At 68.1% G+C, this 13,105-nt stretch overlaps 3 protein-coding genes across 3 annotated transcripts; all 3 read right to left on the reverse strand.

Annotated features, from left to right (window-relative positions):
• Positions 1 to 96: 96 nt before the first annotated feature.
• NR4A1 (nuclear receptor subfamily 4 group A member 1) lies at positions 97 to 4,700 on the reverse strand. Its single transcript, XM_030510450.1, has 7 exons — positions 4,627 to 4,700; positions 1,883 to 2,682; positions 1,505 to 1,634; positions 1,255 to 1,406; positions 979 to 1,181; positions 727 to 905; positions 97 to 645 (listed from the first exon to the last, which is right to left on the reverse strand). The coding sequence occupies exons 2-7, from the start codon at positions 2,678 to 2,680 to the stop codon at positions 389 to 391; spliced, it is 1,719 nt and encodes a 572-aa protein (XP_030366310.1). The 5' UTR covers positions 2,681 to 2,682; positions 4,627 to 4,700; the 3' UTR covers positions 97 to 388.
• On the reverse strand, positions 4,033 to 8,154 carry LOC116915293 (collagen alpha-1(I) chain-like). The gene is made up of 4 exons (XM_032920379.1): positions 7,186 to 8,154; positions 6,806 to 7,042; positions 5,472 to 6,485; positions 4,033 to 4,851 (listed from the first exon to the last, which is right to left on the reverse strand). Exons 1-4 carry the CDS (start codon positions 8,152 to 8,154, stop codon positions 4,033 to 4,035), a joined length of 3,039 nt encoding a protein of 1,012 aa, XP_032776270.1.
• Positions 7,745 to 11,543, reverse strand: TAMALIN (trafficking regulator and scaffold protein tamalin). The gene is made up of 7 exons (XM_030510462.1): positions 11,424 to 11,543; positions 9,670 to 9,724; positions 9,198 to 9,300; positions 9,018 to 9,111; positions 8,880 to 8,946; positions 8,730 to 8,796; positions 7,745 to 8,652 (listed from the first exon to the last, which is right to left on the reverse strand). Exons 1-7 carry the CDS (start codon positions 11,513 to 11,515, stop codon positions 8,210 to 8,212), a joined length of 921 nt encoding a protein of 306 aa, XP_030366322.1. The 5' UTR covers positions 11,516 to 11,543; the 3' UTR covers positions 7,745 to 8,209.
• Positions 11,544 to 13,105: the final 1,562 nt, after the last annotated feature.

Here is a 13,105-nt window from a genome sequence, read left to right on the forward strand (position 1 = left end):
GTGCGGCTCCGGCCCCCCCTGTCCCCAAACACCACCACCCCCCGCTCTTAAATAGAGCTGATACAAGCAGGGAGGATGCACGAGGGAAACGGGTGCTTTCGGCAGCTTTCGTACAAGTTTATATACAGAAAATGGCCCAAAGAGGCAAAAAATAAAGGAAAAATATATAAAGGGGCTGGGGGGGAGGTTGGGGGGTGCCCCCCCCCCCGCACTCCCCTTTCTGTACAGGATCCGGCCGCTCGCTATTTACAAAGGGGGTGTTTTTACAGGGGAGAGGGGGAGCACCGCGCCGGCAATGCCCCCCCCGGGCGAAAGGCACTGGGGCAGCGCCATGAAGGCACATGTGGGAGCCGGGGCGACCCGGTTATCCCTGAGGGATGGGGGGGCTTCAGAAGGGCAGCGTGTCCATGAAGATCTTGTCGACGATGGGCGGTGGTGGCACCAGGTCCTCCAGCTTCAGGTAGAAGATGCGCTGCAGCCCCTGCGTGCAGAGGCTGCGCAGCTCCGGCAGCTTGCCCAGCAGCTTGGAGAGGCAGCCGGGACGGGCGGGCTCCGGCCCCGCTGCCGCTACGTGCTCCTTCAGGCAGCCCACGATGCGGTTCTGCAGCTCCTCCACACGCTTGGGCTCCTTCAGCCCGTGGCGGTCTGGAAGTAGGGGCACACAGAGGTGTGAGGGGATGGGGATGGTGGGGATGGGGACAGCGGGGAGACAGGGCTGGGTCTCACCTGTGATGATGACGAGGGCAGCGAGGCAGGAGAAGGAGGGGACGTCGACGCTCATGCGGTGCAGGCTCTGGGAGAACTCGAGGATGGCGTCGATCCACTCGCCAAAGCCCCGCACGCACTGCAGGCGGTGCAGCACCACCCCGTTGCAGAAGATGAGTTTCCCTTCCTCTGGCTTGGAGCTGTGGGGACAACCATGAGTCACCCCACTGAGCGCAGCCCCGGGGCTCCCCACACGGTGCCCCCGAGGCTCACCGGTATGCCAGGCGCAGGATGAAGAGCTCGAGGAAGGCTGATTCCAGCAGCAGGTCCTGGTCCTCCTTGGGCAGCTCGGTGAAACCCTGGATCTTCTCAGCCCACTTGCGGATGACATCCATGGAGCCGGTGAGCAGGTCATAGAACTGCTGCACGTCCACCGAGTCCTCCTTCTCGAACTGGCACGGCACCGACTCCTGGAACTGCCAGGGGAACCGGGTCAGGATCAGGCCCCGGTGCAGCCTCGGCCATGGCACAGGGTGGCACCAGCCCTACCTTGGAGTAGTCGAGCTTGGTGGCGCTGGGGATGGAGTCGATGTGTGCCCGCACCAGGGAGGTGATGAGGCTCACGGGGGACGTGTCTGGTGGCTGCTTGGGCTTGGAGGGCAGCCGGCCCCGCCGCCCCTTCAGGCTGTCGGTCCGGACCACTGCAGCAAGGGACATGCAATGAGCGTGCCTGTCCTCAGCACAGGCTGCGGAGCGGGACCCCCTCTCCCTCCCCAGCCCCAGGATGGGTTCCCGGTACCTTCTTTGACCATTCCGACGGCCAGGCACTTCTGGAAGCGGCAGAACTGGCAGCGGTTCCTCCGCCGCTTGTCCACGGGACAGTCCTTGTTGGCCAGGCAGATGTACTTGGCGTTCTTCTGCACCGTGCGCTGCGGGCAGGGAAGGAGCAGCCCGAGCTCAGCCCGGGGCGCTGAAGCCACCGAACAAAAGCCCTTCTGTCCTCCCCTGCCTCCCGCTCCAGCCCAGCATCCGGCTCCGTATCCATAGGGAGGGCTCCGGGGGCCGCGCTCCCTGCCCTGCCCCTCCCCGGGGTGCCCTGTAGCATCCTCCTCCCGCTGCTGCAAAGCATTGTGGGAATATCCCGGCTGCGGCTTGGGACGGGGCGGGGTCCCTTTACCTTGAAGAAGCCCTTGCAGCCCTCGCAGGTCCGCACGCCGTAGTGCTGGCACGAAGCGTTGTCTCCGCACACGGCGCAGCGGCCGTCGCCCGCACCGGGGCTCCGTGTCTTGGTGGGGGCCAGCGCCGGCCCCTCCAACAGCTGCGAGGTGGGGGCCAGGGGCAGCCCGGGGAAGCCCCTGGGGGAGCCCTGGCCCGGGGTGAAGGCGTCTGTGTCCAGCAGCCGCGGGTCGAGGCGGGCCGAGGGGCCCGGTTGGCCCTTTAGGGTCCCGGGGGACCCCCCGGGGCTGGGTGCTGGGGGGCTGAAGGTGAAGAAGGGGGGCTGTGACGTCCCGCCCTTGGCCGGCTCAGCCCAGGGCTGCGCACCCTCGTAGTTCGGCAGGGGCGAGAACGCCCCGAAGGAGCCCTCCCAGCCCGGAGCCTGGGGCGGTTGGAAGCCCGGCGTGGCGGGCGAGGGGACGGAGCAGGGGCTGCCGTAACAGTCCGAGCCGCTGGAGGAGAGGGTCTCATCCTGCTGCCCGCCAAAGGCGCTGGGGTAGCAGCCGTAAACCTGGAAGTCCTCCAGCTTGAAGGAAGCGGTGGGCTGGCTGCCGGCCGGCAGCTGGTAGAGGAAGGCATCGAACTCGCCGGCGTAGCCCTCCATGAAGGTGCTGAAGCTGGGCAGGGCTGGGGCGGCCGCCAGGTCGGCTCCGGCCACTTCCATAGGGAATCGGCCGCCGTCGGGGCTGAGCAGCTCGGCCGGGCAGCGCTCGCAGGGGCCGGTGCCCGCTGTGCCGTACTGCGCCTGGATGCAGGGCATCTCTGAGGGGAGAGTGGGGCGTCAGTGGGGACCCCACCGCCGCCACTCCCCCCTGGAGGATGAAGATGGGGCGAGAACCACGGGGGCTTCCCCGGGGTCCCCCCGTGCTGGATCCGGACCCCCGGAGCCGCTGGTGCCCGGTGGCAGCCGCCACTGTCCCCACAAAAGGTCACGCTGCAGCCAATGAGCGCAAAGGACATTCCCCAAAACGCTGGCTTAGCAAAGCCGCCGAAAGGGAAGGAGCGAGGAATGCGGCCAGCGGATTCCCAAGTCCCGGGGCTGGCCGGGAGAAGCCGAAGTCGGGGCTGAACCAGAGCTTGAGGGTCCCAGTCCCTCCATGACCCATTTGGGGGCCTTTTGGGAAAGCAAAGCAGCCGGACGCACCGGCTGCCGGGGGTGAGGAGCCCACCCCAGTGTCCCCCAGAGCAGCGGCACAGATCCGGCCCCATGTGAGACATTAACAGGAATCCCAGGAGCAGCTGAAAGCCGAGGCAGGAGTGACCCCGATGGCAAGATGATAATGTAATTCATCTCGCAGACCTTTAAAGGTCACAGCGTGCCCGGCCCCCGGCAGCCCCGGCCCCGCTGACAGCTCAGCCACCGGCTTCCCCCAGCCAAGCCCGGGCAGCTTTCCCCGGCTCGGGGAAAGCCGATCCCTGTCCTGGGAGCCAGGGTTAAAAATACCCAGCATGGGTCCAGCTCTGGCAGCCGTGGGGTGGCCCCGGCGCCGGTGGGGTTTGGGACCATCCACCAGGGACCCGGGCTGTGCCGGGCTCCCGCGGTGGGTTCATAAGGGATGGTGACATCCCCCCCAAACTGCCTCCTGTCCCTGCACACAGCCGGGGGACACATGGCAGCGGGGGACACTGGTGGCAGCTTCCTTACTCGAACACTTTGCCCCTCGCCTGCTCGCTGGTGGCATTTGGGGTTCCCCTGCCATGAACCCCCAGGGCACAGATCCGCCCCGCAGCCCCCGCGCTGCCCATGGCCTGGACAGTAACTGCACGTTCCTGGTTCCGGAGTGCAGGCAGCTGCCTGTGCCCGGGCCCGGTGGGTGCTGCCTGCACGGGCTGGTGGCAGTCCCTGGCACAGAGCCCTGTGCTGCGGGCGGGTGACAGCAGCCGGCAGCAGGTAACGCTGCCCACGTCCTGCCCGCACCCCCTGCCTGGCGCACTGCCTGCACCCATTGCCTGCCACCTGCCTGCACACCCTGCCTGTCCCACTGCCTGCCCCGCTGCCTGCTACCAGCCTGCACCCCCTGCCTGCGCCACGGTGCCCCCGCTGGCTGCCCTCACGCTCCCGCCCGTGAGGGAGTGTGTCCCCGGTACTGCCTGCAGAGCCCTGCTCGCACTTCAATGTCCCGGTGCTGCCCGCACACTCCTGCCCGCTCCGGCTCCTTGCCCGCTCTGCTCGGGGCTCCCGGGACCGGGGTCTGCCGGCCCCTCGCTCTGAGACCCCTCGCTCTGCCGGCCCCCGCCTGTGCGCCTCCCGCCACCCGGCTCTCCCCGGTGCCCCCGAGGGGCAGCCCCGCACGGCGCACGCCGCCCGGTCCCTTTCACCCTCTCCAGTGGTACCGGGACTCGCCGGGACTCGTCTGTCCTTTGGACAGGCAAGACCCGAGTTCCCCGGTGCCACCGGGACGCCCGGCACCATGCACTTTGCAGAACGCCCACAGCCCTGAGGCTCCGGTGCCGCCGGGACTCCCGATCCGGCTCCCCCCGGTGCCACCGGGACGCCCGATCCAGCTCTCCCCGGTAGCACTGGAACTCCCGACCCGACTCCCCCGGTGCCACTGAAACTCCGGACCCGGCTCCTCCCGGTGCCACCGGGACGCCCGACACAGTTCCCCCCGATGTCACCGGGACTCCCGATCCGGCTCCCTGCGATGTCACCGGAGCTCCCGACCCCTTTTCCCTCCCAGTTCCCCCGCGCGGTGCCGCCCGTACCGGGGTGCCGGCGCTGCGGCCGCGCTCCGGTCCCGCTCCGCTCCCGCTCCTCCTCCGCGGGCTCCGCCGGGATCCGGCCCCGCCACTACTTTCTCTTAAGTGCTCGGTGACGCGCGGGGCGGCGCGCGGGCCCGTGACGCACGGCGGCGCGGGGGGGGGGCGGTTCCGGCGGGGGCGCGGCCGTGACGCACGCGGGGTTCCATTGACGCAACCGCGGCGCTCGCGCTAAAAATACCCGCGCGGACCCGGCTAAAAATAGCGCGGGAGCCCCCCGCATCCCCCCCCCCCCCCCCCAACCGGGGCTCCCGGAGCGGGATGGGGAGGGGACACGGCGGGGGGTGGCCCCGGTGTCGGCACGGGGATGGGCAGGGCGCGGGGGGGTATCCCGGGTGTCCCCTCGCTGCTGGTACCCTGGTGCTGGCGTCTCCCGGTGCCGTTATTCCCGCTGGTTCCTCGGTACCGCTATGCCCGGTGCCCCCTCAAGGCTGGCATCCCCGGTGCCACCTTGATGCCGGTATCTCCGGTGCTGTTATCCGCGGTGCCCCCATCCTTGGTACCCCCTCGATGCCCCCATCTCCGGTGCCCCCTCGCTGCCGCTATCCCCGGTACTCCCATCCCCGGGGCTCCCAAGGTGGCAGTATCCCCGGTATCCCCATCCCTGCCGCTATCCCTGGTGCCGGTATCCCCAGTGCTCTCTTGTATCTCCGGTACCGCTATGCCCACTACCCACTACGCCGTTAGTTTTGGTGCTCAGCGGCCCCGCTGCCGGTACCCCCGGTCTCCTCCCGCTCGATTGCCCGTTACGGCGGGGGGGGTTACAGGGGATGCAGGGTCCCGCCTCCCACCCGGTCCCCTCGGGGAGACCCTTGGCCAGGCCGATGGAAAGAGCGGCTGCTGCTGGCGGGCGCCCAGCGCCGGGAACACAGCCCGCGGGCTGGAAAGATGAGCTCAGCCCATGCGGGGCCGGGCAGGGCCGGCGGGAGGGCGAGGGGCGGGCGGGGAGGACCTCGCTGCCCTCCCGGTACCCTCCGGTACCGCTCTGGTATCCCCCCTGCGCCCAGCGGTACCACCGCGGTACCCACCGATACCCGCTCCCGGGGACGAACCGGGGGTTTTGGGGGGACCCGGTCCGCCGTTCCCGTTCGTCCCCCCCGGGTTGTCAGCCCCGTTGGTGCCACCCCCGTTAGTGCCACCCCTACAGTGCCCCCCCGCAGAGGCAGAACCCCAACAGGGGAACGGAGCGACCTTGGGGCCGGTGTCGCTGTGTCCTCGGTAATCGCAGCCTGCTCTGTGGGGGTGCGTTTCGCGCACCCGCCCATCCCCGGGGCGTCGGGGAGGCCACAGCGGGGAGCGGGCCGGGGGGAGGAGCTGCCGGGACCCCTGGTGTCGGGACCCTGCCCGGCTTCACGGGACCCGACCCCGCGGTGAGGAAGTCCGCACCGGAGGGGCCCGAGGGTACAGAGGGTACCGGGGATGCCGGGGGTACCGGGACCCCTAGTAGGTACCGGTGCCTCTTCCCGCCGCCCGTTCCCGGCTCCCGTGCACCGCCCGCCCCAGGCGAGACGGCCCCGTGACGTCACACCTGGACGATGACGTCCCCGGGATCCCGCGGTATCACCGGGGCCGCCCCCGTGGGGAACCCGCGGGCTCGACCGGGACCTACCGGGGGTCTCCGCACCCCGCGGCCGGTACCGGGGCTCGGGCCGCGGCTGCAGCCGGTGCCAGCCGGGGGGTATGGGCAGGAGCCCCTGGGACAGGGTCAGACCGGAGGGCCCGGAGCCGATGGGGGTCCCGGAGCCATCGGGGGCGCAGCGCGGCGCCGACCGCAGCTCCCTCTCACCCCTCGCTCGGTAGGAGAGCTGGTGGCAGGAGGGTGACACCGGCAGCCCCCGCACCCGGGATTAGCTGTACCCCGGGGGTGGAAAGAAACCGGAGCCCGGTCACCCCGGCAAGGCCATGCGGAGGTGTGCAGGGGGAGCCCCGGCTCACACCGGCCTCGGGGGGGCTTGTTCTGCCCCGACACCCAGGACAAGACAAGGGGACGCAGTGGCCACTGCCTCCGGGCCCCGTGGGGTTGGGGCTGGGTGGGCATTGCAGGGTGCCCATGCCGGCCCTAGCTCCCAGCCCTGAGTCTATATTTGTCGGTAATGACCGGCTGCTCCGGGCATTCCCAGCCCACATCCCGCAGCCGCAGCCGCAGCCCCCGGCACTGCTCGGCTCCACCGGGGCCACGCGTGACCGCGGTGTCCCGCCAGCGCCCAGCACAGGCCAGGCTAAAAACAGCCCCATGTGGGGCGGCAGCTGCCGGGGGGGGGGGTCCCGTGACGGCCGTGACGGGGACGGGGTGCCCGGACCCTGGCAGAGAGTGAACGCGGCCTCGGGAGCCAGACCATAAATGTCCAAGCACGGAGCGGTTCTGGAACGGGGACAAGGCAGGAGAGCGGCGGGAGCCCGGCCCGGCCCCACGCACACGGCACACGCAGCCCTGTGTCACACACGTGTGCACACAGCCCCGCAGCACACACACGTGTGCACACACATGCAGCACACATGCAGTACACATGCACCCGGGTTCTGATCCTCAAAACCTCCTGAAGCCCCGCTGGGGTTGGGGGGGGCTGAGCCATGGCCGCACCCCCCTGGGCCCAGTTGTGGGGCGCAGGAGCTCAGAGCTGGGGGTCCCCCAAAACACGATGTCCCGGCCAGGGGAGGGCACAAGCCAGAGGGGAAACTGAGGCACAGAGCCTGGAGCAGAGGGCTGGGGGCTCCCATAGGGTCCTTGTGCAAGGCCACTCCCTTGCGCCCATGGGTGCTCGCTGCAGCAGCCGGGGGGGGTATCTGTGGACACCGGGGCGGGGTGTGCGGGGACCCCCGTGCCCGTCCCGGGCGGAAGGGCTCGGCTGGGACCAGCTTCCCGCCGGCTGCCGGAGGAAGCGGGATCAGGAAGGGCCTGGCCAGGGCCCCGCAGCGCCGGGACGTGGCCCGGGGCACCGGCCGGGGGGACACGAAGGGCTCCTCGGTGACACCGGTCACACCGGCAAAGGGGCATCGCGGGGAGCCGGGGGACACGTTCCCCCCCCCGGGCTCTGTCCCCCCTCCAGTCACAGCCACACACCGCTGCAAAACGTGTCTGTATTGGTACAAAAGCTGCCGGGGGCAGGACCCCCCTGAGCCTCGAGCTGGGGGGGGGACACGCAGGGTCCCCCCCATGTCCCCCAGTGAGGATGGCACCGGTTCCTGAGACGAGCGGTGGCTTCGTGTGCCGGGCCGGGGGTGGCCCCACGTCTGTCCTGTGGTGCTGGGACCCACTATGGCTTGAGGGGGGGCCAAGCCAGGACCCTTGGGGCTGACCCCGAGCTCCTTCAGTGGCCCCCCAAGGGGGGCTCGTAGCCCCTTGCAATAAATAAATAAATAGGCCCGGGGGGGGCCGCGGTACTCCCGGTAGAAGTGACTCCTCCTGGTACCCCCGTTAGAGGTGATGCTCCTCTCGGTACCCCCGTTAGAGGTGACTCCTCCCGGTACCCCCATTAGAGGTGACTCCTCCCCGTACCCCCGTTAGAGGTGACCCCCTCGGTAGCCCCCATTAGAGGTGACTCTCCTCCTCCTCCAGCGCCCGGTTCAGCCCCGGGATGAACTTGAGCAGCCGCCGGCGGAAGCTGCTGTGTCGGCCCTTGCGGGGGGCAGCGGCCGCCCCCTCCCCGGGGTCCCCGGCCCGGCCCCATAACCGCGCCCCCGGGCCCCCCCCGCACTTGAGGCTGGCGCTGCGGGCCAGGGCTGGCCGGGGTCGTGGTGGTGGGGGCGCGGGCCCGGCGGTGCCTCTGTCCTTGTCCCCATCCTTGTCCCCGTCCCTGTCCCCGTCCTTGTCCCGGTCCAGCGAGTCGGCGGAGGCGAAGAGGCAGGTCTGGTACAGGGAGTCATCGCTGCCGCTGGCGCGGGGGGAGCCTCCGGGGAGCCCCCCCTCACCCTGCAGGCACCAGCGGATCGACTCCAGCGTGTCATAGATGCTGGGGTCCTTGGCCACCACGCCTGATGTGGGACATGGGAGTTAAAGAGGCCGGGGGGTGCCTCACAGCCCTCCCAAGCCCTCCCCGGCCCCCACTCACCCCGCACCAGCCGCTGCTCCTGCACCATCAGCGAGCGGTACTCGCCCCACTTCTCATAGAGCGTTTGCTGCAGGGGAGGGTGTGGGGGGTGAGGACCCCGTGGGGGGGTCCCCAGCCCCACCCGAACCCCCCCTAGAGCCCCTTCCTCACCTTCAGGTACTGCAGCCGGGCCTCCAGCTCAGCCCTCCGAATGGACGTCCCATAGAGCGTATCGAGCCTGTGGGGCAGCCGCAGTCAGCACGGGGGCGCTGCAGCCGCCCGGGCACCCCCTTCGCCCCCCCAGCTCACCGGAGCACGTTGCCCGAGCTCTTGATGATCTCCACGATGTCCCGGTGCCGGACACCCTCCACGTTGAGCCCGTTCACCCCCGTGATCGTGTCCCCTAGAGCCGGGACACACACACACAGAGGCTCAGGGATGCTGGTCCCCACCAGGACCCTCCCTCACCCCCCCCAGGGATGCGCTCACCAGCCTTGAGCCCTGCAGCCTCGGCCGGGCTCCCGCCGTGCACCCGGCACACGAAGGTGAACATCTCCACACTGTTCCTGTCCTGGTGGTGCAGCCCATAGGTCTGAAATGTGGGGGTATGGGGGGGCTGGTGAGGGCTGCAGGGACTCCCTCAATCCCCAGTTCCCCCCCCCGTGCCAGCAGCCATAAGGGAGCAATTGCAGTGTGTAATAGTGATTGTGGTGATGTGGGGCAGCACCAGGCCCTGGGTGGAGGTTTCTCACCCCATATGGTGCCCCCCCCTGCTGCCCCCTGTCAGCACGGCCGGGGGAGGCTTCGGCACCGAGGCAGCTCCGTCAGCGCTGAAAATAGACCCTGGCTCAGAGACAGGGTAAAAATACCCTCGATGCAAAGCAAGGTGCAGGCTGAAAGGGTGGGGAGCATGGCACGGCATGGCATGGCACAGCACGGCACGGCACGGCACAGCACCCACCTGGATCTCAAAGCCGAAGGTCTCTTCTGCCTTCTTCTCCAGCGTCACCACCCTCCTGGGGGACACAAGGATCAGGGACATGGCGGAGCCCCTGGCACCCCCAATCCCTACTCGCCTGCTCACACCTTGGGCTGCTTTGGGGTCTGGGTGTTCTCTGGGCTGGACTGGATGCCTCCTCCCCGGGATAGGAACCCCCTGGCCTGAGCCCTGCAGCCCGTCCCACGGGTGCTGGGCCACCCAGGGAGCTGTGACCCCATCAAATCACCCCCATTCCCAGCCTTCCTGAAAGGAATCATACCCCAGGACCAAACCCCCCCGTCCCTACCTGTGCTCCTCCGGAGACTGGCTTGGGGACCCCCACTTGAACCCCGCACCCTGTGGCAGAGGGACAGCGTCAGTGGGGGGGACACATGCTCCTGTCACCCCCTCTATGGACAGCCAAAACGGGGTGTCCCATCTGACAGCACTGAACTCCCGGGCAGCACCGTGCCAACCCGGCACCGAACCAGCACCCGGGTGGACCCATCACCCCCCCGGTGCCGACCGGACATAACGAGGCTTTTATGGGTGCTCAAAGCCACCCTCACATGGCCGCACCCCACGCCACGCTCCGGGGGGGCCCCGGGCACAGAGAGGCCCTGTTGTGGTCACAAAGTCGGGTGTTTTCATGTAAAATGTCGTGTCCCCCCTCCCGTCCCTGGCTGGGACAATGTCTCTGTTGTGGAGGGCGCGGAGGCGGAGGGACCCTTGCTGCGGGGCAGGAGGTGACAGCGCTGTCCCCAAATGCCCCTCCGTGGCCGCCCACTCCACGCAGCAGCCCCGGTGTGACCGGTGTCACCATGAGCTGGGCCACGAGAGTGGCACATGCGGTGCCATCAGCTCCCTCCGCTCTGTGTCACCAACCTCGCGGATGTCCCATCCCGAACGCGTCTACGAGTGTTTCAAGTGCAAACCCACCCGAACCGGGTGCGTTCAGTGGCCGCCCGTCACGTCGGGCCCCCGCGTCACCCCGCTGAGTGACGGGGAGGTGACGCGGGACACCCCGGCCCCCTCGGGGACGGCGCCTTGGCCGGTGAGCGGGGACCAGGCCGGTGCCAGCACGGCCGCGGGAGCCGCTTCTGCTCCGGATGTCGGCTCCGCTCCCGCTTCCCCCCGACGCTCAGGAAGCGCCGCGGGGCCGGGGGGGAGCGTCAGGGCGGTGACAGCCCCGACGCCACTAGAAAGGGGCTTTCCCAGGGACGCGTGTCCCACCAAAGCAGAACCCAGACCACACCAAACCCTGTCTGTGTCCCCCCACTCCGTGGGGCAGAGCTCTGGGGGACCGCGGGGACAAGCCTGTGACATGGCCACGTACACCGGTGTGGGTGCTTGCCCCTGTGCCCCCAAAGCCACAGAGCAGGACGTGGGGAGGAACCAGGACAGGACGTGACGCTTGCGGGGACAACACTGGAGCAGGATGGGGACACTAGGAAGATGCTGCGGCAGGATAGGGGGATGCTGGGGGGGGGTCACCGGGGCAGGACGGGGACATGGGGAAGGGGTCAGGGGCCGCCGGGGCAGGACACGAGCCCAGGACACGATGCTGGGGCAGCCCCGCAGGGTGCAGGCAGCAGCGGCGGCGCGGGACGGGGACACCCCGCACCCCCGTTCACCCCCACACCCCCTCAGCCCGTTACCGGTCGCAGCGCTGCGCCCCCCACCGGGAACGGGTTGGGGGCAGCGGGGAGGCGCCCCCGCCCTGCCCGCAGCCCTACCTTGCGCACCCGGGGCAGGGTGCCGCCGGCGGCCGCCAGCGCTCGGTACACGTCGGCGGGGCCGGGGAGCTCCGGGGCCGCCGCCGCCGCATCCTCCTTCGGCCGGAGCCGCCGCCGCCGCCGCAGGGTCATGGCCGGGACGCGGTGCCGTGCGCGCCGCTATATCAGCCCCGGAGGGGCGGGGCCAGAGACAAACCACGCCCCATCCTCAAGACCACGCCCATTTCAGCGTCAGACCACGCCCCCATATGCTGTAAGCCCCGCCTCTGGCACCGCCCCATAGGGGTCCAGGTCCTGAGCAGGGATGCACCGGGAGGACCCCGGAGTGGGGGGACACAACACTAACCCCAGCACGGGGGCACAGGAATGATGCTGTGAGGGTGGGGTGCAGGCGGGACAGTGCAGGGGCCATCATGGGTGGCACTATTGGGTACCATCATCTTGGTGGGTGAATTGACGCCGTTCCCCAGGGCCTGAGCCCACCCCCCAGGACAACAATCCCCCCGTGTTGAGGATTGAATCCCAGGCAGAAGTGGGAGCAGCTGGAATGCCAAAGGGAGGGTTCAAACCGTTCCTGCTAGAGCTTTTTGCCCAGGCCGAGGCTGCTTACTAGGAACATAGATCTGTAACACACAAAGACAACAATTCATTGAATCCAAACCATCACGTTAAATCAAGCCTTGAGCTGCTTGTTTCCCAAGAGAACAAACGGTGCAGGATTCCTCAGCTGACTTTGGATTTGCCTTTTAAGCATAAAGCAACAGTGTGGAGGGCCCAGCAGTGTGAACCAGGAGTGGTGTATTGCATAGCATAGGATCATTCTGATAAGGTGTCAGAGATGCGCAGCACACACACTGCCCAGTCTACTTCATTTCAGTGATGCCTTTGAGCGAATGGAAAGAATAGAAGCCTGGACCTTTCTGTCCATCTTCAACAAGGGGAAAGGGGTGGAAAACCCACGACTGGTGCAGTTAAAAGAGAGAAAGTAGCGCTTAACCATTCCTCATAACTAAGCTATTCTTAGTTATCCAAAAATTCAAATGAGCTACATGCTTCAGCACTGGAAACACGGGAGAATGAAGCCCATCATTTTACACCCTGAGATGCTTCGGGAGTTACTGAATGAATCTGGGGATTTGCAAAGTGATTCTTCCAGGGAACGCCACACAGCGCCTCCCCACCGCCTGTAGTACCCAGCTTTGTCCACAGGACGGCAGCAGCGAGAAGCGCCCGGTGCAAGACCGCGCCTCTCCGTCACCACCACCTGCAGTACCGAGCTTTGGCCACAGGATGGCAGCAGCGAAAGGCACGCAGCGCCACACCGCGCCCCCTTCACCTGCAGTACCAAGCTTTGGCCACGGGACGGCAGCACCCACTCGCGGAGGCAGCGGGGTGAGCCACACCGCGCCCCAGCCACCGGGGACAGCAGCTACGTACCGGGGGGACAGCGCTGGCGCCTCCCTGCCCCTTTCCCGTATCCCGGCTACAACAGTCGTTGCCCTTCCCCAGATCCCGGTGGATTTTCCCCTTGATCCGTTCCCAAGATACTCATTGACGGGAGGCTCCAATGAAGAAGGATCAGTTTGTGCAGCACTGGGCAATGCTGCGAGGACACAGGATGGGTTGGACACCGGTTTATTCCCCCTTGATGCTGTTTTAGGGACCTCCTGCTCCCCAGTCAC

This window comes from Strigops habroptila, chromosome 23 (assembly GCF_004027225.2).
Source record: "Strigops habroptila isolate Jane chromosome 23, bStrHab1.2.pri, whole genome shotgun sequence".
NCBI lineage: Eukaryota > Metazoa > Chordata > Aves > Psittaciformes > Psittacidae > Strigops > Strigops habroptila.

Excerpts from the sequence above, each read along its gene's own strand:
- NR4A1 (XM_030510450.1), bottom strand. The coding sequence starts at position 2,680 with ATGCCCTGCATCCAGGCGCAGTACGGCACAGCGGGCACCGGCCCCTGC. Across the intron at positions 1,635-1,882 it reads GCTGCAAGGGCTTCTTCAAG|CGCACGGTGCAGAAGAACGC; the intron begins GTAAAGGGACCC and ends CCCTGCCCGCAG. Across the intron at positions 906-978 it reads ATCCTGCGCCTGGCATACCG|CTCCAAGCCAGAGGAAGGGA; the intron begins GTGAGCCTCGGG and ends TTGTCCCCACAG.
- LOC116915293 (XM_032920379.1), bottom strand. The coding sequence starts at position 8,154 with ATGGGGGTACCGGGAGGAGTCACCTCTAACGGGGGTACCGAGAGGAGC. Across the intron at positions 6,486-6,805 it reads TGCGGCTGCGGCTGCGGGAT|CTCTCCTACCGAGCGAGGGG; the intron begins GTGGGCTGGGAA and ends TCCTGCCACCAG. Across the intron at positions 4,852-5,471 it reads GGTCTCCCCGAGGGGACCGG|CGCGAGCGCCGCGGTTGCGT; the intron begins GTGGGAGGCGGG and ends GGGTATTTTTAG.
- TAMALIN (XM_030510462.1), bottom strand. The coding sequence starts at position 11,515 with ATGCGGCGGCGGCGGCCCCGGAGCTCCCCGGCCCCGCCGACGTGTACC. Across the intron at positions 9,725-11,423 it reads CCCTGCCCCGGGTGCGCAAG|GAGGGTGGTGACGCTGGAGA; the intron begins GTAGGGCTGCGG and ends TGTGTCCCCCAG. Across the intron at positions 8,797-8,879 it reads CCCGGCTGCAGTACCTGAAG|CAAACGCTCTATGAGAAGTG; the intron begins GTGAGGAAGGGG and ends CCTCCCCTGCAG.